Source organism: Dermacentor albipictus, chromosome 1 (assembly GCF_038994185.2).
Source record: "Dermacentor albipictus isolate Rhodes 1998 colony chromosome 1, USDA_Dalb.pri_finalv2, whole genome shotgun sequence".
Lineage (NCBI taxonomy): Eukaryota > Metazoa > Arthropoda > Arachnida > Ixodida > Ixodidae > Dermacentor > Dermacentor albipictus.
In genome coordinates this window covers 179,429,989-179,455,312 of record NC_091821.1, presented here as the reverse complement: position 1 = coordinate 179,455,312, position 25,324 = coordinate 179,429,989, and the positions used below count along the sequence as shown (strand labels likewise).

At 51.0% G+C, this 25,324-nt stretch overlaps 1 protein-coding gene across 7 annotated transcripts in view; it reads left to right on the top strand.

Annotated features, from left to right (window-relative positions):
- Mcr (macroglobulin complement-related) overlaps positions 1-25,324 on the top strand; it is a 242,829-nt gene that overhangs the window by 161,561 nt on the left and 55,944 nt on the right. For all 7 annotated transcript variants that reach the window (XM_070530061.1, XM_070530075.1, XM_070530064.1 and 4 more), the window contains one exon: positions 19,956-20,078. In XM_070530061.1, the coding sequence (XP_070386162.1) occupies positions 19,963-20,078 (116 nt within the window). In that variant the 5' untranslated portion in view covers positions 19,956-19,962. The remainder of the gene's footprint in view (positions 1-19,955; positions 20,079-25,324) is intronic.

The window sequence follows — 25,324 nt, the reverse complement described above, 5'->3', positions numbered from 1 at the left end:
TATTCTTTTTTTGTCTTTTTTATTTGGCGAGTTACCGCCACTTTTCCGTATAGGCTATACGTATGCCCGTTTCTAACATGTTTCTAGCCTCTTTCGTGGGCCGATCCCGAAGGTAGTGTAAATTATGTGTCACTGGGATCATTGGGTATATGCATGGCACAGGGTATGTGCATCTGGGGCCACCGAGTATATGATGATGATGCTGATAATGATGGTGGCGATGATAAATTGGGAAAAATTTGGAAGGCGTTTCAAGTTCTATAGTTTTCGTCGATCAAAAGTTGTCTCTTTAGCGTGGGTGTCACATTAAATTATACGCTTCGTACACGCCATCCTCACCCCCAACTCGGCCAGGAAAACATTTTCTTTCATCGACTTGAACTAGACGTTGAATCGCCTTCCATTCGGCTTCTGCGACTGTCGAGCCGTCGTCAGCGTTGTCGTCGCCTCTCCAGTTGCTATACTGCTTAGGGTGGCACTTAAGACGTTTCCTTTCAGGAGCTGTCTATTCTTTTACGATACTGTAAACGTACGTATACCAGACGTTCTCTAAAAGGCACTGGGCTGCGTTTTTTATCTGTCGGTGACAAGAGAACGCGTGGCCTCTACCTAAACGGCGTTTCCATCTTTCTCTCCTAATGAGTCGTACTACGTTTAGGTTAAGACCGCACATCCACTGAGCGAGTTTGTCTCGTTATGAAACTCGATGCTTCGGTCGCCCCCATCTTATTGCTCGTGTGGAGAAAAGGAGCTTTCGCATCCTTCGGCGTGCACCAGCGCAAAGCCATGCGTCGGGCGGTGCCAGCCGGTGCTGCTCTTTCGAGCCAGCGGCTGCGAGCATAAAAGCTCGCTTTCGGTTACACTCCGTAAACTGTTTGCGTCGCATTCGCTGTCCGCTACAAGTCCGGTTCGTTTCCGCTCCTCCCAGCAAGATCCGGTTTCTAAATGCAGTGCAAACACACTTCTTTGCCGTCGTCCAGGCCGACAAGTTAAAAGGTCCCGGGGCCAGTCGCGAGGGGAAGGGGAAGGGCACCCAGGCCCGAGCGCAGGCGGCCGGAACCCGTGTGTGTGTGTGTGTGCACTTTGATTCGTGGTCAGTTTGTTCAACCCAGAAGCGAGGAAAGAGCTTTGCACACTCGTGGCCTCTGAGGTTTCTCCCTTCATCTTTGTATAGTGCTCATTTCTTGCCCCTCTTTTGTTTTTCCTCTTTTGATCCTTCATCCCTACTGCATAAGCCTTTCTCTTTTCACTAGCCGCCCGGCCTTAAAGGGGTGGCGTTTGTTCGTTTCCTTCTTTTCTTCCTCGTTGCCTTCTCTTCGAAAACTGCTGTGGCCTATATAGTGCGCGGCAGAGGAGATTCCTTCCGCGAGACTTGGTAAATCCCGCGTGCACGTTGGACGGCGTGGCGCGCGCGCTGTCGTCCGCGTGGACCACCGCACCGCCGAAAGTTGTCGATAACCCTGAAGTGTACACCAGACTTGGACCACTGAAGCTGAGGAACGTGCTCGAGATGCTTCCGGAAGCTTTCTTCGGTAGCCGGCGTGCGCGGTGGGAATGGGGGAAAAGGGGGCGATCGCAGCGCGAGTTGACAGCGCTAGTGCTTGGATCCTGGAGTTGATGGGCAATCGATGTTATGGGAGCGGAAAGGTACTTTTTCACCCTGGAGAAAGAAGAGGAGGGGGGGGGGGGGCGTGTTCTTGCTTTTCCTTTTTGCCTCCACGGCGCACGTCAGAAAATTTTTAGCACGGGCCGTGTTAAACCCAACCGAAATCCCTGGCGATGGCAAATCGATTTCGCTGGCGTCGGCGATCAGACGGCGCATCGCGCGTAGTGCTTGCCGAGGCGACGCCGCATCCGCGGGCCGACCTGCGCAGAGATCCATGCCCCTTCTTCTCGCTGCTGCGATCCCGTTTTGACAGTTCCGAGTTATCGCTCAGGATTTGCCGCGTCAGCCGCGCGCGCTGCCGCGGCTCTACGCGGTCGCCCCTGTCGCCAGCGTATTGTGTCTGCCGCTGTGACGGCTTGTTACCGGCGCGCGACGCGCTCCCTCGCGCGCCGCAGGAGCCCTGCTCTCGTTTTTTCCCACTCCGCTCGTTTGCTCAATTCACGTTGTTTGAGCCCAGTCCGTGGATATCTCCAGGCCCGCCGTGAGCGAAACATCTTGACTTCTCGCATGCCCACAAGTTCAGCTGCCGCGTTGGTGATTCCAGCAAGATCTGTCGAAATAATTAACTCCAAACATATCGTGCGGCATCAACGACAGCGGCGGAACTCGTCTGCAGCTCTTAACTTCATTAATGCGGAGCCATCCGTATCCAGGCCAACCTTCCGTGACTCCAAGGCAGTTCTCCGTAGTTTACTCTCCGCACAACGTCACAAATACCACGAGCACTTCGTCGCGGAGATTAGACAAATCCACCATCGCGCAGTTGACGAAGAACATTAGGTATTTCATTGGTTGCCCATTCACTTTGGCACCCGTGGAAACACAAGGAAATTAATAGTAAAGTTCATTCACCTGCTCTGTAATACACATTGTCCGTGTCGTAGGCAGCGATGCTTCTAGAATCGTACTCATTGGGAAATGTTCTCCAGTCGAAGCAGAGGTCGATCTCGTGAGTTTTCGGCTTGGCGCGCTCGATCACGGGTCTTCATCTCACACACACGATCACATGAGGCAAACGCCGGGTCAAAGCGCGAACCGCACTTGCGCACAGCACGACGAATATCAGGGGCTCTTTCTCGGTGTCTCTTGACAGACTCGTCTTCTGCGTCGTCATCATCGGAACACTGTCGGACGTGGCAACGTTTTAACCGCGCAACATACACAACGACACGTTTCTTTTCCGAAACGACTGACCAAAAGCTCCGTGCCGTTCTTTTCACCGTTTTGACAACGGATACGTTCGGCTGCTGTACATGCTGTATAACTTCTCTCATCCATACATTTTCCCTCTGCTTTTCTCCAACGTCCACGTGATCCAGCACGAGCAACGGTAAGGGGTTTTCTTCGCCTGCTGATGCGGAATCATGCGGAGGGCGGGTAGCTTATCGGAGTCTGTGTGCCCGTAGTTTTGTGTCGGTCCAATTTGTTCGAACAGGCAATGCGAGAGGCTGGCCTTTTACAGAGTACAAAATCGTCAGCCGGATGAGCCCCCTTCGCCCGGCCGTCCTAAGTATCGCGTCGCCTTAGGTCCCGCGTGTCGGTAGCTTCTCGCGGGAAACGACTCGCTGCCGCAGTGCAGGTACCGAAACATGTCGGAGGCGGCTACATTAGAGAGTTTTAGCAGCGCCGTATTACGGTACGGTAGGTGCGGTGTACGGTACGGTATTACCGTTCCGTACCAACCTACCGCAATGACCGGAGACGTTTTAGCTGCGTGTGCCGCTTGATGCGTACGGTAATGTGATAATGTTGATAGTGGCTAACATTGGGGCCTTGCAGAATACAAAAACTATGTGCTCAGCGCGAAATATTGATTTTGGTTGCTGCTACAGCGAGTGTCGTTCTAACGGGAGGTGTCGAGATGTTTGGGAACCACGGCTGCAGGCCGGCAGAGAAATAGGTGCCAATCGGTTGTGGCTGGGGCGTACGGGTCACCCGCCTACTCAGACCAATCGGGCAAGCCGACGCGATCCAACAGCAAAGTTTACGCTACGGACATGGCTTTGAAAACACGCAGGGAACAAAACTAATCGTCGCTGATGGGCAGAGACGAGCGTGACCCGACCGCGACACGTACACTTCCCTTTTCGGGATTCCTCGAAGGTCGTCTTCGTGCAGTATAATCCCTGGACGATGCGCACACAAAGTGACTGTCAAGTACGACTAGGTCGGCCGGGCGAGAGCGCATGCCCGAGGCGCCGTCGCGGTCATTCCGCGCAAAGGCTCCACTCGCCCGCGCAGGTCGTTTTCGTGTTTCCACGTACGTCTCGGGCACCGCTCTTTGCCCAGCTCCCCCGCATTAAGGAAGATCCAACAGTGCAAAAATAAAGAGAGAGAGATACCCGCGGCATACTTTCTTCGCGAGAGCGCGCTTGCGCGAAACTTAACGTTGTACAAGAGGAATTCATTCGGATTACAAACACTCGCCTTCATAACCTGTATCGCAACTTGGTCTTCCGTCCGGCCTCTCATGACGTGACTGCACTCTTCCAGCCCGCACTCCTTCGTCATCAGATTGGCCAACAGTCACTCATTCACTTTTGCGAGTGTAGCGAAGCGATCGCGCACCTTCTTTGCGAGTGCCTTCGGGGCCAGCGAAAAGCAGCGCTCTCCTCCAGGCTGTTCCAGCTGGACGAGCACCCACTCACAGAAAGCAAAAGCTTTGGACTATGGCATACGCGGACATCAGCGCGTGCCGCTTTAAAGGTAGAAGCGCCACACGCCGCGAAGACGTCATGGCTGCGTCACGGTGACGCCTCCCTAACAGGGGGAAGGCTAACCGTTCTGCAGGCATTCATAACAACGTTTCTTCACTCACTCACTTTATCTTTTTTATGCGAAGCATATTACGAGAGCTCAACCCAGCTCCTCAGGCGCGGCGGTGTCGCCTTCAATACCACGTGACACCGTGACGTCACGACAGAGGAGAAACGGGGCTCCAACTCGCGCCGTCGCTCGCGGCGTCGCGGCGGTATATAAGCAGCTGCGCTTGCCTCTGCTAGACACTCACGAGGTGAGATGCCTCCTGGAGACAGAGCTGCTCGTTGGAATGAGAAGCGAAGGTTGCGGCGTGCTACAGAGACTGATTTTCTAGGTGGCTTTGGCTCAACTCTTGCAAGATGGGCTGGGTGGGAATCGAACCAGGGTCTCCGGAGTGTGAGACGGAGACGCTACCACTGAGCCACGAGTACGATGCTTCAAAGCGGTACAAAAGCGCCTCTAGTGAATGCGGTGTTGCCTTAGAAACGAGCTGTTTCTAAGGCTCAGGCGTGCGTCGCTTGCTCAGGCGCACATTTCGTTGCCGCGCCGAACGCTGCGTTGCTCGACGCTCACCGCGTCCAATGCGGGGCGCGTAGTCGCTGCGCTGTAGCCCATTGTCTTACACCCCTTGGCGGGTCGACGGGAACGCTGTCGCGTTCCACTCTTGAAGGCGAAGCAGAGTAACGCATGAGTTGTTTCTTCGTCTAGCCGAACCAAATATAGCCAAGCAACAGCAGTTCACCAGGCTAAACAGTGGTTCAACAACTAAAATAAAGTCTAGTATGCTTCGCATCCTGGGCTTAACGTTAGCTAAGCCACAGCCATTTTTTTTGTTCCTTTCACCTTTTATTCACTTTACCCCTTTCCCCAGCACAAAGTAGCCAGCTGGTACTTACATTGGCTAACTTTTCTTCACGGGCTTACAAGGGCTAACGCTGTCTTTCCTTCTGCTCTCTCTCTCTCTCTGCAAGGTGTATTGTATATACAGTATAGTATTCGGGTGACCGACCAAGTGCAAGTGTAGCTACAGCATTAGGCGAAGTTTGCGGAGTGCTTTTCGCCGGTTATGGCGAGCATCCATCTCTCTCGAAGTCACTGCTGATCTGTTGTGCGCATCTGACCGAGCGCGATTCTCGACGGAGTATTTGGGTAAGTCTAACGTATACCTTGCACACTGTTTTTTGTAGGGTTTAATGCGCACGCCTGTGGCGTCTGCAGGTCGCCCGTGTTTCTCGCTATAATACACACACTGACGCGTGGGCGTGTGCCTTCGTTTCCATTCTGTGAACAGGTTGCGTAATACTGTCCATCGTGCGCCTCTATTTATGGTGATATGCGCAGCCCGTCACAATGCTTGCCGCGGCCCAGTGCAGCGCTGCGCGCGAGCTCCCTTTGTGGTCTGTGTAGTCGGTGCGAGTGGGTCACGAAGGGCGAGGTGTCAGCTAGCCGGCACTCGACCGGCGACGGGGAAACCGCGATATGCGCTATCGGTCTAGCGGCAGCAGGCCGCTGAATGGGCGCCGACGGTTCGCGATTTGCGCCCGTTCGCCGCGGCGTCGCACACTGGTGGGCGCGCTTTCGCCACACGCCTCGCGCAGTCTGCGGGGCACTTCGCTCAGCCGGCTGTTCTGCCGCTCATATCCGGACCGACCACGATTGCTGGTCACTGATGTGCACCTCCTCGCTGAGGAAATGAGTTTCATGTACCAGACATGGGGCCTGCCGAGGGAATTCTTATGAGCGTTTTTTTACTGCGATAACAATTATATGTACACTCCATGTGAATTTCTGCCGCCGGTGACGCCGACGGCAGAACATCGCGTAAAGTCCGAGGGAATAACATCGCCGCATGCTGTATGTATGTTCGAGTGAATGCGGGCGACGATGAGCCGACGATGGCGCCTCGATCTCACGCGCGCCAGGGAGGAAAGCGGGGAGGAAGCGCGCCGGATTCCGTCGCGCGCGAGACGCCGGGGCGAGGGGAGGGAAGGGGGGGGTTGTTTATTCCGGCGGCTGCTGCGTGTGGCGCGGCCGCGCGAATCCTATCTTGAAAGCGATCTGCGATAGGGACAGTACGCCGAGTGCTGAAATATTCATGTGCGCTGTGTTTTCACCGCTTAGTTCGCGTTACCGAGAGGCGGCACGAAGGTGAAGCGCTCGCTGCTGCTGCCACGCCTCCACGCTCCAACCTTTTGACAGCAAGTTTCCGCGGTCATCGTGTGAGATTTGTTCATGTTTGCTTGTGTGCGCGTGACACTATGCTTGTTAATTTAGCTAGTAAGCAAATGCTTACACGTTTATATGGCCGATAAAACTACTATCCTTACTTCGTACAGCTGTCTACTAATTTGCCATCGCAATTGATTTCTCGCCTTTCGGGTGAAACTGCGACTTTTTTCCCTCTCTTTTTTGCTTTATAAAGTGATTGAAAGCCTGTTATATCGACGTTCAGTAGGAACGCTCAGAAAGTTCTGGCGATGACAGCGCCGCGTGGAGGCGCCTCTGGCGAAAAAGAAGAGGCCGCCGAATCTGCGTTGAGAAGAATCGTGATGTCACTTGTGATGTGTGTGACCGTTTGTGGTGCCGACAGGATGTGGTCAGCCTGCCTAAAAATGAAATAAACATGTTAGCCCGCCTGTCGTCTGTAGTTCACGGGTTCGCAAGTGTATACACTCAGTTTTTTTGACACCCTGTGGGGCTTAATTACTTTGTCCCCAAATAATATTAGTCATCAATCTTGCGTACACTTTTTTTGTTTATTTAGCAACTTGCACAGGCTACTTTCTTGTCAGGAACGCAATGTCACGCTGATACAGGCATGTCGTTCCGTCACGACCGCGCAGTGTTAAGAACAATGTTAAAAAATGCACGCAAGATTGATGACGATTACTGTTACCAGGGGCAAGGTAAACCTCCCTCACCCCCCCCCCCCCTCCACCCGCCCAACGACAGAAAACAAGCTTACACAGTGTAGGTCCATATAGGGCCAACAAATCTTAGTTGTGTTTTCGTTCCTTGATAACTTATGCTCTCCATGACAGCGGATGTATGGCACGCTTGTGACTTGTGTTATATAATCGACGTCAGCATGATCGCACGTTTTGCCTACATATTGATATGACGGAGATCGTCTTCGAGCCCATGAAGCGGCTGCGCATAACGATCATGTGGAAAGGCAGACCCTCGCGATCTGCCTTACCACCTGAGACAGGATCAAAGAAAAAAAGCAATAAAGTTCGTGATTTCCTTGTTATTGTCTTGGAGCCGCCACGGTTGTTGAAAGCGGCTGCGTTCCGCCTGTGCGCCGGGCTATACTCTGACCGTACTTTATTTAATGCCGCGACCCGCTGAAAACGGCTTCGGCGAGGTCGCGCGGCGGGTTAGCTGCGTGCAGCCTGGACAGTGGGGTGGTCTGTTGCACGCACGCACTTCTGTTAGCACACTTCGGCCCCTGCGAAACTTCACCAGGCTGTATACAGGACGCGGCGTGCGGCTTCCGGGCGCTTGCACGCTCGAGTGTCTCTATAAACGGCCGCGGCTGCATGCCAGGCGGCTTCTCTACGCGCGGGGGGTCCAGGCGGCTGGCTGTGTACTCACAGGAACAGCCGGTCTTGGAACGTTGTTGCCCAACGTATAAAGTGGCTGCTATCACGGAACGCCCCCGGGGACCAGTAAAGTACATCGAAGGCCTTGTGAGTCGCAGTCGTTCAGAGACGGCATGAATATCGAAAGGGGAAATGCCTGCGGCGCCTGACTTTATAGTTTCCTCATCCGCTATATGACAGAAGGCCGAGAAAAGGCTACGCATTCTTCCTATGCTGGTAGTGCACCTAGGATCCTGCAGACGCTGCTTCGGTTGTTCACGGCATGCTGCTTTAGGCGGTCGAGCTATGTGGGCTCACCCGGCATTTCGTGTGCGGCTGGTGCAAGCCGCGAAAGAGCGAACGTCGCTCGCGATGACAGGCACCGTGTCAACGTGCGCTCGGGAAAAAAATGTTGAGGCATCTGTGCTGACAGGTTTTGGGCGAAGCTAAAATGTAACGCCATGCACGGACTTCGCCGTAAACGGTAAGTACATGGGACCATTCTCCAGCAACTTTCGTCTTATGTACAATTCAGCCTGTAGACCACGTAGGCGTGAGGGGTTTGTAGTCCCGTAAATCGCAAAATGACATCGGATGTCGACGATAACGACATGACAAGATCGAAGCGTCTTCTTTCTTTGCCTCTTCCCCACACTTTGCGGATGGTGGCTGCGGTCTTCCACGATGGGTCACGAAACGTTATAGGATTCGAACTGTCCTCATGGGCCATGTAGTAGTGGTGGATGCAGGATGGGCTTGGTTGATTCACGGCATTCCCGCACTTGGCGAATGCTATAACGGATGTCTTGGAAAGGGCCGGTCTCGGAAAAAGTGCAAACCGACGCGGCCCGGGCAGTTAGAGGCACCTGCACCTAGCGCAGACGCAAGTTCAGCACAGGTTGGTGTCGAAGAGTGCAGAGAAGACAGGCTAGGAAGAAGTGTCGTGCGGAGCACAACGTCATCGAAGCGCAGCGAAGCGCCGTTTGGAATGCGAGTTAGAATGAGAGTTAGAATGCGAGTTAGAACGTCGGGTTAGCCCTCACAGGAATGCGGAGAGAAACCGCTCCCTGGCGTAGAGGAGTTGAACGTAGGACAAGATAGAGTAGGATTTGCACTGGTGCTTAATCCCGTCGTACACACCTGACGGACAAGTATTCATGTTGACGGGCTTGATGATTATGCACGTCGTGTCTCAGGCGTTTGGCATCCCTAGCTTCCATTCATTACCGCACACAGTGAACCGTAACAGACTGCCCCGTCGCCGAAGGACCTTATGAGATCCTGGTGGGAAGGGGACGACATCCGCTGGCCGGAGGGATGGCGCAGATCGGTGTTTGTAGTCGTCGGTTATCGCGCAGCTCTCTGGAGCACAAAACACTGTGGGCGTTTTCCCACGTCGCTCAATGTCCCGGTCCGAGACTAGACGCCTCGGAAGGGTCTGCAACAGTTTCACGTTTATAGCACGCGTCTACAGAACTACACCGAGACTCAGCCGCTCATTCGGCAAGTGCGAGACAAATTCTCGCTGAGCTCCGCCAGGCGTATTTCCCACTCAGAAGTGACAGTTTTATAGATCTTACAGCAGCACAAAATACATACATGAACTTGTTATACGCTTCACAAGACGTGACTCAACTGCGTAAACCAAAATAAGACCCTTCTAATCCTACGTCAGGAAAGAAACAAAAACAAAGAAAACACGAGTTTCATAAAACGTTTGAGGCTGATTCTCGGCCTAGGGGCTTCGACTCAAGCCATCGGCATTGCCATTGAAAGTCCCCTTTTCATAGCGTATCTCAAAAAAATATTGCTGCAAAGCGAGACACCAGCGCAGGTGACGCCCATTTACGAAGGCTGTCTCTGCAACCATTTCAGAGGACAATGATACGTTTCCATGACGAACCTCGAGCCCGCAAGATAGCACGACAATTTTGGGACAGCCCATATGAGACATGCGCATTCTTTCTCAGTAGTACTGTACGCCTGATCTCGACTAGTAAGTTTCCGACTCGCGTAAACGACGTGGTGTTCCTCGTGGCTCTCTCCCTTTTGGCATAGTACGACGCCCATGCTTCTCTGGCTTGCTCGCATCGCATTGAGCCACAAATCCCCTGGTCTAGTCCGGCGATCTTGGCACGGTCTGACTCGTCGGCACGCTCTTCAGGTCGTTGAAAGAGAATTCCTTATAAGCGACCGGACCCTCTCGTTTATAGGTGCAAACAGGTATGCTTTAAAAGACACGTCATGCAAGATTAGTTCGGTTGGGTGTGTAACGTGTGCGGTACTCGCTGGCTGGTTTCTGTCCAATGTGTCTGCGATCTTGAAGCGGTACAAATTTAGATTGATCAAGGCCGTCTTCCGGTGAAAAGGTGTTCAAAGTTCGTCGTGTGGTCCATACTTGCAAATAGTCGCTAAACAAGTACAGCGTTGCTCCTAAACACCAAGGAAAGCTTCGACTTAAGCCGGTTCCCACCGCGCGAAGTGGGTGCATAGATCATCATCATCATCATCATCATCATCATCATCGTTATTATTATTATTATCATCATCATCATCTTCCCCTTTTCGGCGATTAGTCTGCAAGCAAGATGTGCTCGACAGGTCGTACTAACTAGCGGTGGCTGTCACTTCAATGACGTCCTAGCTTTTACTCCGGCGCCACATGGAGACGGCGTGAGATTGCGAAGGACCGCGGCGGGCATTAAAGGCACAATCCAATGGAAGCCCGAATTAGTGCACTGGCTGCGAGGTAACGGGGTGAAAGGCGAACTCGAACAGCGTGCACAGTCCTGCGAGCAGAGTGGTTCTATCGGTGCGCGCATCCCTCCTCTTCGCCTCACGCCATGGAGAGGAGGCCCGCCGACTTTGACGTGCGCGGTCCCCGCTTGCTCGCATCTCTGCTCGTGCTCAGCGGACACGGTGCGAGCGTCGGACGGGCGGAGAAGAACGCGTGGATGCGCAGGTGATGTCCAAGCAAGTTAATGTCCACGCGGACCGCTATCGATTCCCGGGATCGAATGACTTACGCGCGTGGCCACCCGAATGCAAACGGAGTCCGGTCCCTCGCAGCTATGAACGTTCGCTGTGACATCATCTCGAACGTTATATCGGGGGGCGCGAAATGCCCTCTGGCCAAGCCAGTGCGATAGCCTTGACCGAACTGCGGCATTTGGTTTCTCTCGCTCATAAAGGACAGTTTTGGCGTGGAGGAGAAAAACGCATAAGTGAATGCGTAAATTGCGCCGAATCTTCACGAAGACAGGCTGCCGATTTTCCCCCGTGAGCGGCGTTCCTGTAAACGGGAACGACAATCTGCGAGTACAGAAGACAGCAACGCCTGTCCTGGCTCTCGCGGCCGCTTTGCGTCGCGCTCAGCGCAGTGTGCCCAATTTCGTGGTGGGCGTTACACTATTATAACGAAGGCGGACACGAAATTGACAAAGCCTTTGATTATAGCCAGACCGTATGGAGTTCGCCCTTATCCTCTGTGGCGGCGGTTTAGCAGAATGCTTCCTGTTTGCTGTAGTAGCGCGGCATTTTTGATGTGGGCGTGGAGGAAGCCGCAGCGGTTACGTTAGGTGTCTACGTAGGTAACCGGCCCACTCTTGGCGAAGCTCCCATGGGTGGGCTGGTGTCACTGCCTTTAAGGTTATCATCATGAGCAGCAGCAGCTTATTGCATGGCAAATATCCACGGTAGGTAAGTACTTGGCTGAGAAGAATGTTAATATGCATATTTTTATTTATTTTCGAGAAGAAAAAAAAAACATTGGTGTAATCCCAATAAGAAAAAGAAAGCTTAAACCGCGGACATCAACGTCGACGGCTTTTTGTTCTCCTCCTTTGCGGTGTCGGCGCACAACAGCGCCGGTTCGAAGGATGACACAGCAACTGTTGAGCGCCAATGTGTATCTTTGCTCGTTTTGTTCGTGATGTCTGCTCAGCACCGACTGTTAAGTTGGTCATTTCCGACAAGCTTCAGCTTTGCGTTGTATCAGATGGCCGCAATGCAAAGTTTTCATGTTTCCATTCGCCCACTCCCAAACAAGCATTGGTCGAATGTTTCGTTATGCAATCTTGACTCGTATCTGAGCCAAAACCAACGAAACCAACTTCAGCCTTGAGCGTTGGAGGAGGAGGAGGAAAAACATTTATAAAAAAAAAGCACAAGCAGATGTCTTATTGCTTTTGCAGGGAGGCGTCCTCAGTCCAAGGCACCTGCAGCTCTTGCTGTCTCCCGGGCCCGCAGCACTAATTGCTGCTGATCATGAGGGTCCGAGCTAGTCAGCACGGCCTCCCACTGCTCGGGTGTGGGGTTGGGTATTTGCGGAGCTGCCTTTACGTTGGGGCACGCCCCATGTGGTGTGATATATGGAGGCGTAGTCGTTACAAAGGGGGCATTTGTATGAGTATAGTGTATCGGGTGTATTGCGTGTAGTTTGCTTAAAAGGGAGTATGTGTTGGTTTGTAATTGTCGCCATGCTACGGAGTCTTCGTGTGAGAGGATCTTGTGTGGAGGTAGGTGTTGTCGTCTGTTGTAGTATGACGTTGTAGTGTAAAGGTACGAGCTCCATAGATGCGACTGTATTCCTCTCTTGTGACGCCTGGGAGGCATGAGCTCGGGCTATAGCATGCGCATGCTGATTTTCATGGAGGGACTCGTGTCCTGGAGTCCATACTATTTCAACGTCCGTGAATTGGGAGGCTTGTTTGAGGAGTTGGTGGGCGACGGAAGATATTCTGCCTCTCGTGTAGCTACCGCAAGCTGCCTGGGAATCAGTAAAAATTGTGACGTGCTCGTTGATTAGACTAGATAGAGGTTATGGCCAAGGCGATGGCTGTCCCCTCCGCTTCGAGGGCGCTGGCAGTGCGGACCGTCATCGAGACCACCTCTTGTGGGTTATAGTCGACAACGCGGGCCGTCATGGCTGCTTTTTAGGGGCACTGCGTGACATCTGTGTATAGTGTGGTGGGGAGACTGTCCTATCTTGTCTGGAGTGTTACTGCGCGAGCTTGGCGACAACCGGCATGATGTTCCGGGTGCATGCTTCTAGGGATAGGGGCTACCTTGATGTGCTCCCGGAAGTTGGGGGCCAGATGAATTGCTTGTTCGTGGCCTTTGCCGTGTGTGGGTAGCCTAGGTGCGCTAGGACCGTTCTAGTCGTTCTCGTTGGCTTGTGAGGTGGGCGTCTATAATTTATCTTACTGTGTTATGGACTTCTAGCGCTTCGAGCTTTAGTGTGGCTGTTCCCGGTGGTAGGCCGAGCGCTTGCCTGTATGCTTTCCGCAGAAGTATGTCTATTTGATCTTTCTATTTGGAAGAGAGAGGTAGGTACGGGGCAGCGTAGGCGATGTGGCTGATTATCAGGGCCTGGAGGAGCTGTGTTATGTCTTCTTTCATTCTGTATTGTTTGATGGTGATGCGGCTGACCATGCACATTATTTGGAAGGTGGTCTGCTTGAGACGTTGTATGGCGTATTCACATCCGCCGTCCTCTTGGATGTGAAGGCCGAGGATGCGGACGTGGTTTACTGAGGGTATTTCTTTAGCGTCGAGGGTGAGGGTGATGTGGGGTATTTCATTTAGTTTTCTTCGTGATTTCTGTCGAACGACTAATTGTTCCGACTTCTCGGGGGAGCATCGGGGACCTCTTGTTCTTGCATATTGCTGTACGACGTCGGTCGCTTGTTGGAGGGCGTCTTGTTTCTCTCCTTTGGAACCAGTAGTGGTCCAGGTAGTGATATCATTGGCGTATATTGCATGCCTGATTCCTGGCGTTGCGTTGAATTTGTCAGGTAATTTCATCATGGTAATATTGAAAAGGGTGGGGGATAGAACAGCACCTTGTGGGGTTCCTTTGTTCCGGGTAGGTAACGTCGGGGCTCTGAGTGAGCCAATGCTGCCTATCGTGGCCGTGCGGTTGCTTAGAAAGGCGCGTATGTAATTGTAGGTATTACGACCACAGTTCGTGAGACGTAGGTTTGTAAGGATGGTATGGTGAGCCACATTGCCGAAAGTGTCTTTGAGGTCGACTGCTAGAATTGCTCCGGTGTTGTGTAGTGCGAGGTGTTCAAGGACTTGTGCCTTCAGCTAAAGAATGTCGTGGGTAGAAAGGTGGGGCCGGAATCCGAACATTGTTTCGGGAAAGAAGTCGCTGGATTCTAGGTAAGGTTGAAGTTGGTTCGGAACGACATGTTCCAGGAGCTTCCATGAAAATGAATATATATATATATATATATATATATATATATATATATATATATATATATATATATATATATATATATATATATATATTGTCACGTGGTGGTGACGTTAAGAACACAGTAGCAATACTGTGATAGACAAAACTATCTTTTATTGGGCGAACCTGTGCCCACAAAACAGGCTACACTTATAGCGCAACGATAGCGGCGAACACGGTCGGCGATCGTCGAAAATCTGATCAGCGGGTCAAGCGCGTCGGCTTTTATACAGCAATCATCGAATGTTCCAGATTAAACGTTGGGACCCGCATGCCTTCTAAAATGTTCTACACCATTCGTGTCAAGCGATGAAATCAGATAACACAACGTTCGGCGACAACAGACAGCGGTTAGAAGCATCGATAACTTTCCAGAAACTTCGGACACGTGCAGGCGCGTCCCGCGCTGTGCGATAACATTTGTTAGGTGACAATACTTGTCGCCCGATAAAGACAAGTACACGTGTCAATATATTCGGTAGTCGATGGAGCAGCTTTGTTCGGACATAGCAAGGTGAGGCCCTAGGCCTGCCGTATTGGACTGTGCTGAGTCGAGTTGGACTGTGGTCCGCTACATTCAGCATCGTGCTCTGGCCTTTCCGGGGTTGTAATGCAATATTTAAATCACACCAACGATCTTGTAAACTGCGGCCCGTGCACCGTTCTACTATGCAATACAGTATTACCCGGGATCTTGCCCCCTTGATGTGGTCTTTAATCTCAATATGCTGCCGACCTATTGTTTCCGCGGGACATAGGAACAAAGAGACGGCGAGCATGTCTTCTGTCGTTGGAACGCTGAAGCTCTCTCTCTCTCTCTCTCTCTCTCTCTCTCTCTCTCTCTCTCTCTCTCTCTCTCTCTCTCTCTCTCTCTCTCCCTCTCCCTCTCTCCCCCCCTTTTTTTCTTTATCATTTTAACTGGAATCGTAGATTTCACTTTTAAAATGTCTGGCCCTGGCATGTAACTTCAGTCGTGAGCGAGCTGTGTTAGAGAATAGAGAACACATCAACCTTGTGGGAGATCTCTGCAGTGTAATATATTTAATAATGAGAATAAAGTAATAACAACTATAAGAAAAACATTGCGGGTTGCGTTTCTGCCTGCACAATGAGTCAAAAACACTAAATTATGCAGCGGGATTATTTCGTGTTGAGAACGGTCTGCTGAGGTGCAAGTTTTGCCAGCCAGTTGCGACAGCGGCGTCAAACTTTTTCTGGAAGGCCGCCGCACCCTCTAGCCACGACGTCGCTAAGTCGACTGTGTCCGGAGGATAAGACGCGCGTCCTCGACTCTCCGTCGCAGGAGCCGAGATGAGTTCGACGAAGCAGGCTTTGTGCCGGAACACGACACCGCCTACCTGGTCTGCCGCGAGCGGGGGACTCCCCGAGGGAACGTAGTTCGAGGCCCCTTCCCACGCGCCGTTCAAGGCGCAAGACAATGGGCAACTGGCGGCCGCGCTGCCGGGGTCAGCTCGGGGAATAAAAGGCGCCTTTCCTGACGTAAGCCCCGAGTTCTACGAAGTCCGTCTGACGTCGGTTGAGGACCGTGAACCTGTGTGGAAGTGTGTGTGTGTAATCCCTCGCGCAGAGAGGCGACTTGCTTACGATGACTGGTCGAACGTTTCCCTCACCTTGGGATCGAGGGAGGACCGAGTGTTTATAAACCGCTGTTGTGCGGCTGCTCAATGTAATTTCTCTCGCAGTCATGCTAGACTGATGAACTGCAAACATCCTGATGTAGATACTGTAAATAAACCCATATTCCTCGTTCTCGATGCGAAGAAGTCCTTCCCTTCTGTCCTCAGCGTGGAGAAGTTGGACGACAACATGGGCCAGCTACCATCTAATTCATGCCCGACTCCAATCTTGACAACTGATTACGAACGGGGTGGGATTGAGCCCCCAATCCTGACAACTGGATGTCAGCGCTGGGATCGTCCTCAAACTATAACAGTCGTCACACAACAACCTTCATCGGCGCTGCGGCGGCGACATCTGAAACCAGAACGCTGACCTACGAAAGGCCACGGTGGTTGAAGAACAGCAGTAGACCCGCAGCAAAACGGAGAAGAGATGGGGTCGGTAATTTTTTTCGCCGTGTAAAACGAATTGTGGGATATATTTCTCTCTCGTTCCGAGTCGCGTTCGCTGCCCACTCCCCGATCCGTCTGTCATTTTTTCTTTCAATCTTTTTTCTTGTGAGGCACGCCGGCACTGACCACCCTCCTCCTTTTCGCTTCTGATATTTTTTTTTCCTTTCTTCCTCGATGATATAGCATCTCCGTGTGTCCGTGCCACCCGTTTGACATCTATTGATCGCGACGGCCGTTTCGCCGATGGGCCTCTTAAAATTCGCGAGGAATCGTAAACACCACTCGCAAGGAAAGATCGCTGTGCGTGCGCCTCGCTGTTTACCCGGGCATTATCTTAATTGAAATGCCTCCTTCTGGCGCGTCGAGCGCCGTTCGGAATCCTTCGGCTCTGAACGCACGGCCTATGCTTCTAGTACGGCACACCGGTTTTACGCGCCGTTTTATCCTGCGGACCACCGTTTCTTGCGCGTCCTCAGCCACGCACCGCCTTCCGCGCTGTAAATCGTCATCCGTTTCGCGGAACTTTGGCCACGGGGCAGCGGGGTCGACGTTTACGGCAGCGCGCCTCCGCTCCTCGCCGTTCCTGCGTCGTCGATCGCGCCGTTTATATGCGCGCCGCCGTTTTTAGTGAGGTCGCCTGCGCCCGTGCCTTCCTTCTTCGTGGCCGCGTTATCTCATAAATTGCGCGCGCATCCCGCTTGGAGCCCCCCTACTCGGTGGCGAGCGGCGACGAATTCGAGGGGACGTGCTATTTGCCTACGCGTCGCCGCGGCTGCATCGCGTGTCTGGTGGGCGGACGGCCGTCCTCGGGAACCTCTCCCGACGATGGTCTCGCGCGAGCTCGCGGAGTTCGGAACCGGGGCTGCGGGCGCGTCGCCGAGCGGCTTCTTAGGCGGCTTTGCGAGCTCGGGTCTTCCTTCCGCGCTCGCTTTCGTCATCGCACCACGCTGTGTGACCTGTGTCTTTCCGCTGTGCAGAGATTTCTGTGGTTACGTGTCGGGCGGGAATCGATGTCCGCTTGCTTGCACGGTAGATTGCCGACGTTTGGGTAATGTTTGTAATAAGCGCGGCGAACGCAACTTTTATATATTGCCGTGGCTTTGCAAAGAAAGCGCGTGGAGATTCCAAAATTGCAGTCACTAGATTATTACTTCCAGACAGTTTTGGGGTTGGGGTTTACAAAGGCCTGCTAGTTTTTACTCGGAATTTGTGGCAGTTACCTGAAATAGGTGCGTTCAAAACCTGAAGAAAAAGAAAGGTTGTTTTCTTTTTCTTCTATATAAGCCGATCAGGATATTAACAGAAGTGAAACAGTAATGCCCTCTATATTCTTTCTTGCACCACGTTAAGGGCAAATGTTTTAAGTGATTGCGCATGTGTATAAAATTGAAGCCGTAGGGAAGTCGTGTCTGCTTAGAAGAATTCATTTCCGAGATGTCCGACCTTATGATGATGCGTGCTACGAAGTACATTGGCGCTCCAGTTAACAGCTCCTCAAAAGCCAGCGCATTCTTTTAAAGCAAATTTCGGGGTTGCAATTTCGTTGCGGAAACATGCGGCATAGCTGCGAGATCTCCAAGCCTGAATGCCTGTGCGCCGCCGCGTGCCTGTGTTCGTTGTTCGACCGGAACTTTTGCGAGCGTTTCGTGGAACGGCGCTCGCATGTACGCGCCTATTTCGGGTGCAATGCTTTGACTGTGTACGCATATGACATTTCCTGGATTTCGAACTTGTCGAACTATAGACCGGCGTTCTCGATGAGGTTTCTCTGTGCATCTGCGTTGTCGTTATTTCGACGTGTCGTGGCGCATGTAAGGAGTAAAATTTACCGGATACCACTCGTAGCAGGAGACCGCAGTGACTGTACTCCGTATGGTAATGGTCGCTTTTAGACTATTCCGTGTTTGCTTGTTGTTCCTTTTTACTGCTTGTAATGTTCTGTACTCTGAAATTCGTACCTGCGAGTATCGCTATGCGCCACGAGCAAACAAATTTTAATGGCGCTTGCCGAGCGTAGGTGGAGTACGTATATATGGCGTGGTGGTACGTAAGTTAAGATGGTACATGTTTCGCCCTTTTGCGGTAGTGCGAGATACTATACTATATTCCAGAGGGGCCAGTGGAGCTAGTCAAGCTGCCGTATTTAAGGCCGCTTTTATCTCGCTATCATTCGCCACTTTATACATTCTGGCAGGTACCAGTGTGGTGAAACTAAAGATAGACCCGGCTCATCAGCTCACTGGTCACTCCCTTCGATCTAATTTATTCGGGCAAGCTCCTGAAGAAGACACAACAGTGATATCGCCGGAAAAGTCACTTAGAAGAACAATGTGTCGCCTCTCAGTATCTGCTGTTCTAAGTTTGCCACAGCTTGTGAGCTGCGTCTAAATGTAAATAATTGCGGAATAAAATGCATATGTATCCTACAGAAGGTATGGTCTCAGGCCAAGCTATAAACAAAATTATTGATGTCCGCAGCTGCCCCCATTCCGCTCCCCCGGATTTTGTCATGTCTGCATGATTCTTGCTAACTTTAATGGTCACGGGTTGGCAGGTATGATTATGTTGTAACTTCGTTTGCTTGCTGTGTAAACTTCCGCGTTCCACGCACGCAGCAGTAAATGCTGGTGCAATGTAGCAATGTCAGGACTTAAATGATTCAGAAAGCAAAACAAGAACGCTGAACACGTACGGACAGAGCGCCAAAAACAACCGTCACCTCCGTTTTGTTCGGCCACCTTTAACAATTGCTAATAGTCATTCAGGCCATTTCCTGTAAATGTTCTTGCTGGTGATTTTTACTGTTTTCTTAAACGGAAGCTTGCGGTTTTGCATGCAGGTTTGCAACACTTTTTTGAAGCTAATCAAGATTTTGCAAACAAATTTTGTCATTACTTGCCCAAAATTAGGAGAGACATACATCTATTGATGATTGACGCGTGCTTCTGTATTTGGAAAGCCCGAAACCTCGCACTTCTTTCTCGATAAAGTTCACTGCACGAAAAGACATGAGACCGGGGTTTCTTCCATTGAGTTTCCTACGAAAATGATTAGAGGGAACTCTGGCGTTTAGCGTCTATGGGAGCTGCAAGCATGGTGGTTCAGCCCGTATGAGAATGATGGTAGGTGCTATGGATCTAACTTCGTTCTTCTGCCTTCAAGCGGCTTCGTGACTTTTGGAAATCGGTCATTTTTCAACAAAATATTGCGTTATAAATGCAACAACTAAAAATTATTGTGCATGTGCGGAGAGCCCTATTGCCTTCTGCGCTTAGAAAAACTAAGATTCTTCGAAATTTAGGCTAATGAAGGCAGATAAAGTGTCGCAAACAAAGCCACAAAACACCTGAAGCCGCAAGCACGTAGGTCAGACAACGCCTGTACTAACCATCATTACCATGCTAAGTGAACGACCGTAGCGCTATAGTTTCATCTAGTAATGTTAGTAGGAAACTGTAGTTGATTTCAGGCCGGGGCAAGTGTTCGAGCAAAACCGCTCGGCCAACGCGAGCCGCACTGTTCGTTCACGCGTGCGGAAGTCTCGCGCGTGTGCGCGAGAGACAACCGCCGCGTATAAAATGACGCCCCCGTCTCTCGACTCTTCGCAGGGCGACCATGCTGGCGGCGGCGGTGACATCGCTGCTGGTGGCGCTGCTGTCGCTGTCGTCCGCGCAGTACGCTGGCTACACGGACAACAGGATCGACAGCGTGCCAATTCACCACCAGCAGCCGTAAGTGCACCGAGTGGCATGCCTACTGCGGTTCGTTGTTTGCTGATGCTTCTTTCTTTGGTTTTCCGCAGCTCGACAGAAGGTAGCAGCACATTCTTGCGTAACTTTTGTCATCAGCAATCTCCAATATGTCGGTTTTTCGTATATCGCCAGCAGGAATAGTTCGACAGCTGTTTGTTGCTGCTTCGCATGGTGACAGCGTGGTGCTCGATTTGCGATCTGACAGGTTTCTCCGTTTTTCGCGTAAACCTTAAAGTGCACGTACTATGGTACATAAGCTTTTAAATCTTAAACGTCATCCAAGGAAACCTGTAGATGATTGTCGGCGACAATAACGACTGTGTAGAGCCAGCGTGTTTTGAAAACTTCTAGCTAACGTGGGAACTTCACGTAGAGGCATGCAGTCTTCTGGAAAAATTGCTGGAGGGTGCTCTGATACTACGATCATTCAGGTTTCCCGAAAATTATGGATAGTATACATGTATTTGTCTAATCTTCATGTTTGTGACTGCAGACGTTCACGTGGTCTTACTTATTCAGTTTAACTTCTTAAATTTCTAAGAAATCATAATTTCCTATACGCACGAAGGCAATAATTTTCGGCGCACCTGAGTAATCACTGCGAATATTTCGCAATACTTTCTAGAAATATCAATTTGAAAACTCACGAAGCCGTTTAAAGCTAGAAGCATGGAATTTCAGGCACTACCCATCATTCCCATGCTGACGCCATGCTTGCAGCGCCCTTTCAACTGTGTTGAAAGCGTTCTTCCCTCTGCTGATTTTTGTAGGGAACTCAATGGTTCTATAGGATGTCTTTTTTTTAGCTGCACCAAAGTTAAACAAAATTGCCTTCAGATAGCCCAATTTGAACCCCTGATCTAAATTACTCGAGGAGGCAGCGATGAAGCGCGGCAGCATCAGCGAGCGAAGTGACCTTCGTGCTGTCTATTGATTCAACGCAAATTGCGCGATAAGAACACAGCACACGCAAAGCTACGAGCTGTCAGCCAACTTATGTTGAATTCCAATGTTAGATCGCGAGCGCTCGGCCGGGTCACGAACGGAGCGCGTCGCTCCGACTGAGATCACTCTCATCTGCTCACACCATATCTGCGAAGGGAACGCGTGCGCTCCCGCGGGGGCACTTAGTACAGGAAAATCAAGTGAGAGGGCGCTAGAATAGAGAGAGGAACAAGCGCACGGAAGCACAACCCACCACCCCATTTCACTGTCCGTGTCAGAAGAATCATCACTCGACTTGGAAATCGTACTGTGAGTCGGAGCTGTTAGGAGCGCGAACAAAATCGCACGGCGCGAAGCGGCGTCCACGTTTCCCATGTCGTCCATAGCTGCCCGCCACCGGAAACAGGCGACCGTGACAGGAAGCAGAGGCGGGTGAAGGAAATACGTCACGAGGACTTCCGGTCAAGTCTGCCGATTTCGGCGGAGCAAATGTTTTTGCTCCACGGAGCAATCCGGGATCAGCGGCTGGTCCCAATCTGCCATTGGAACACACAGCTCACGCTCCCATTCTGCCATTGGAATACGATTGCTCCATACAGAGCAGAAAAACTTGATCTGGATCTGCCATTGGAATTCAACATTAGACTCTAAACCCAAAGCAGATCGCCTTCAAGATGAAGCCCACCTAGCCGTGCGTTGCTGCCGATGTACAACGATCCCCTGCCTACCCTGTTCCGTGGGCGCGACGGAAGGCGGCGCGCTTCCTCCCCGCTTTCCTGCCTTGAGCGCGCGAGATTGAGCTGCGATCGTCGGCTCACGTGACTTCGCACGCTTTCACTCGCACATACAGCATACGGCGCGCAGCGACGACGTTATCGTCCTTGAAATTTATACGGAACATCGCGGCGATGACAAAATGCGCCTGGATTGTCCATGCAATTGCTTTCTCAATAAAATTACTCTCTCGAAACTGGTGCAGTCCTGAGAATTCGTTCCAAGCGGATATAGGCCTTGTGAACTCGCCAGCTACAATTCGTAGATCAACATATGTGCCGTTGAATAATTAAATAAAAAGGTTTAGACAAATACTCTGACAAATAGTGTATTTTGTGCTCTGAAAGTACAGAACAAAGGGGGTGAGCAAAAAAAAAAGAAAAGTTGCTTATTACGCAGCTTGGCAAAGCTCTCATAATTATCGCAGTTATCTTAATCATTCAAATGAGCATTTTAATTTCTCGTAGAAATAGCGGCCGTCTCATCGAGTAATTTAGATCAATCACTAGAATTGTGCTATATCACAGGCACTTGTAAAAAGTTTGGGGCAGATTAAAAAAAAAAAGACACCTTAGAGATACGATGGTTTTTGGCGAGCAGCCACTTGTCTTCGTCAAGACCTCACGAAGATGCGTTCACTTGTAGAAGCCTTGGCACCATCATGAGGTTTCATTTCACCTGTGATCGGCCCCCTCTTCACTGCTTCCAGTTCTAAGTGAGATTTTCCACTTCACAAAAGCGCCGTCCACCTGCCGTGGTAGTTTCGTGGCTATGGTGTTGGTCTGCTAAGCACGAGGTTGCGGGTTCGACTCCACCCACGGCGGCCGCCTTTCAATAGGGGCGAAGTGCAAAAACGCGCGTGGAGTACTGCGCATTTGGTGCACGTTAAAGAACCCCAAAAGGTCAACATTAATCCGCAGTCCCCCACTACGGCGTGTGCCTCATAACCAGGTCGTGGTTTTGGCACGTAAAACACAGAATTTATTTGTTGTAAAGTGCCATCTTTGGTAGATTAAGAACCCAGTTATCTCTCTCTCTCTCTCTCTGTGTGTGTGTGTGTGTGTGTGTGTGTGTGTGTGTGTGTGTGTGTGTGTGTGTGTGTGTGTGTGTGTGTGTGTTTCTTGTAGGTAGGTAAATAGGTGGGAGGGTGAGGGGTTTTTTGTCTGGCCTCGCTTTGATGAAGAAAACAAACAAACAAACTATAGTGTGTGGCCAACAGGGGAGTCGAGTCTGTCGTGGGGCACAGTAGTCCGGTGCACTAGCCACTTGGCCACGATCCTTTTATTTTCTTCTTTCGTGGTACTTATCAGAGTGCACTCAGGTCGCACGCGTTCTTATCTCGTTCCAGAGGCAGCCAGCATGTTAAAACACTCGTCGTGTGCGCACGTGGCCCTTTCTCGTCGTCTTTCCCTGTGACAGCTCGTGCTTTGAGGTGCCTTATTGTAGACTTTACTGTCCCCGGGACCGGCCCACTTTCCCCAGCGCCTTCCTAGTAGCAGTTTACGCTACGTAGAAACTCCTTCACAGTTACCAACCTCATGATCGCCCAAGTTAATCATGTTTCAACATTTCGCCCCCTGGAGTTCAAATGCCATTGTTTTAACATGCACCACATGGCATAGCCATAAGTACAGTGCTCACGGAATGAAACGCGTCAATTTAGGGCTAAGAAAATGCGCATACTTTCGTTTCAACCGGCTGGAGTTCGTGTCACATCGAGGTAATTCTGGCGCGTACACTTACACCGGGGTCCTCGTCACCTTTGGTGACCAAATTATTAGCGACATGACATGGTGCTCCCGCGTACTTCGCACATATGTAGGGTTCTACTAAATGCTCCGTGTCCCATTTCATTCCGTGAGCACTGTACGTATGATATTACACGCAAACGTACGCTCGCGGCCTACACTCACAATTACTCAATTTGCACCAACACATTGGTTCATTCGGTAACGGTTTGAGGAAGCCCAAACAATGCTCGATAGCCAAGTAACTGCACAATGGTTCGCATAATATATATTCCCACAGTGCGTGGGATCACCAAAATGTTCTTGTGTTCCCATAATGTTAGCGTTCGTAAAACGAGCAGGAAGGCACTGGAATTGCTCACGCATATACAGGGTGTCCCAACTATCATGCACCCATGATTTAAAGATATACAAATGCCACGTAGCTGGGCAGAATCACGGTAATGCTGTTTGCCGTCACTTGGGGATACTCATATTATTTTTTGCATTCCGCCTAATTACATAATTTGTCTTAATTAATCAGCTTAAAGAGCAACGCTTAATCAATTGAGACTGGTAAAGGATTCTTTCAAGGCCCTATTTTAATTCACATAGCTGGAAAAACTGTTCATCACTGTTGGCAGAAATCGGGGCCAAGCTTTCCTTTCCTAAATTTCGCGCCGTAAACTCTAACGCCAGTACTTCAGGGCGAGGTTACATATTTGCGAGCACTTTGCCGTATGTGAGCAGTTCTGGCGCTAGGACAGTTCTCGAGACATGACAGAGCTTGGTTCATTGGTTAATTTAGAATGCAATTAACCCCTCCTTTACCGCCAAACAATTAACCGGACCCGAGGAGACACTGTCGACATTAATGACGTCACGGCGAGCTGGTACGATGGCGCCACCAGTCTCGTTTTTGCCTCGGATCTGGCTTCTCACACTGCAAGAGCGGTCTTCTTCTTCTTCTACTTCTTCTTCTCCTTGTTGTTGTTGTTGTTGTTGTTGTTGTTTGAGGGAGGGAGGGAGGGAGGGAGGGAGGGAAAACTTTTGAGTCTTTCGAGAGTTTCGCGGTTATGAGGTCTCCGTCGTCTTCATCTTCTTGGCGCTGGCGACTGGAGACTTCTCTTCAGCAAGGGTGGGCCCCTATTCCAGGGCTCCACTGAGTCGCGCTGCATCGCTCGCGTGCTGCACTAGGGCCCTTTGGGCCGTGAGCTCGCTGCTGGTGAGCCGACTCTCCCATTGCTCCGCAAACATATATATACACTTGACAGGAAAGGGAAGGCGAGGAGCAGACTTGCAACTGCCATCGGAAGGGGCACAACGTGCCTGCTCACTCTGCGGCAGCGTACCTAAATTATACAGTCTAACTTAATCGTGACTTAATGGGCAGCGTATGAATTTTGCGACGTTGTATTTCGGCTGTACGGGTGTTACGCGTACACGTTAAATTCTTGCACGCTATATCCCATGCCCGTTTTATTTTCCCGCGAGGAGTGTAACCGTTCATTTTGCTGACTTTTTGCTCGTTGTAATTGTTTCCAGCTCTTGAGGTCCAGGCCGTGTCAAGAGGGTGTGACCGGAAAATTTCGAGCACTTTCAGTGAGGGGGTAGTTGAGGTGTCTGTGTTCATTTTGATTACTTCTCCACTGTGTGCACACCATTTCTCTTAATTAATCATTCAAGTTTAGTACTTAATACGCCAGAAGTGGCAAAAAGAAAGAGAAGAAAAAAGAAACATGACTGCAGAAACAAAGGGCATGCAGCTTAACAGAGGGC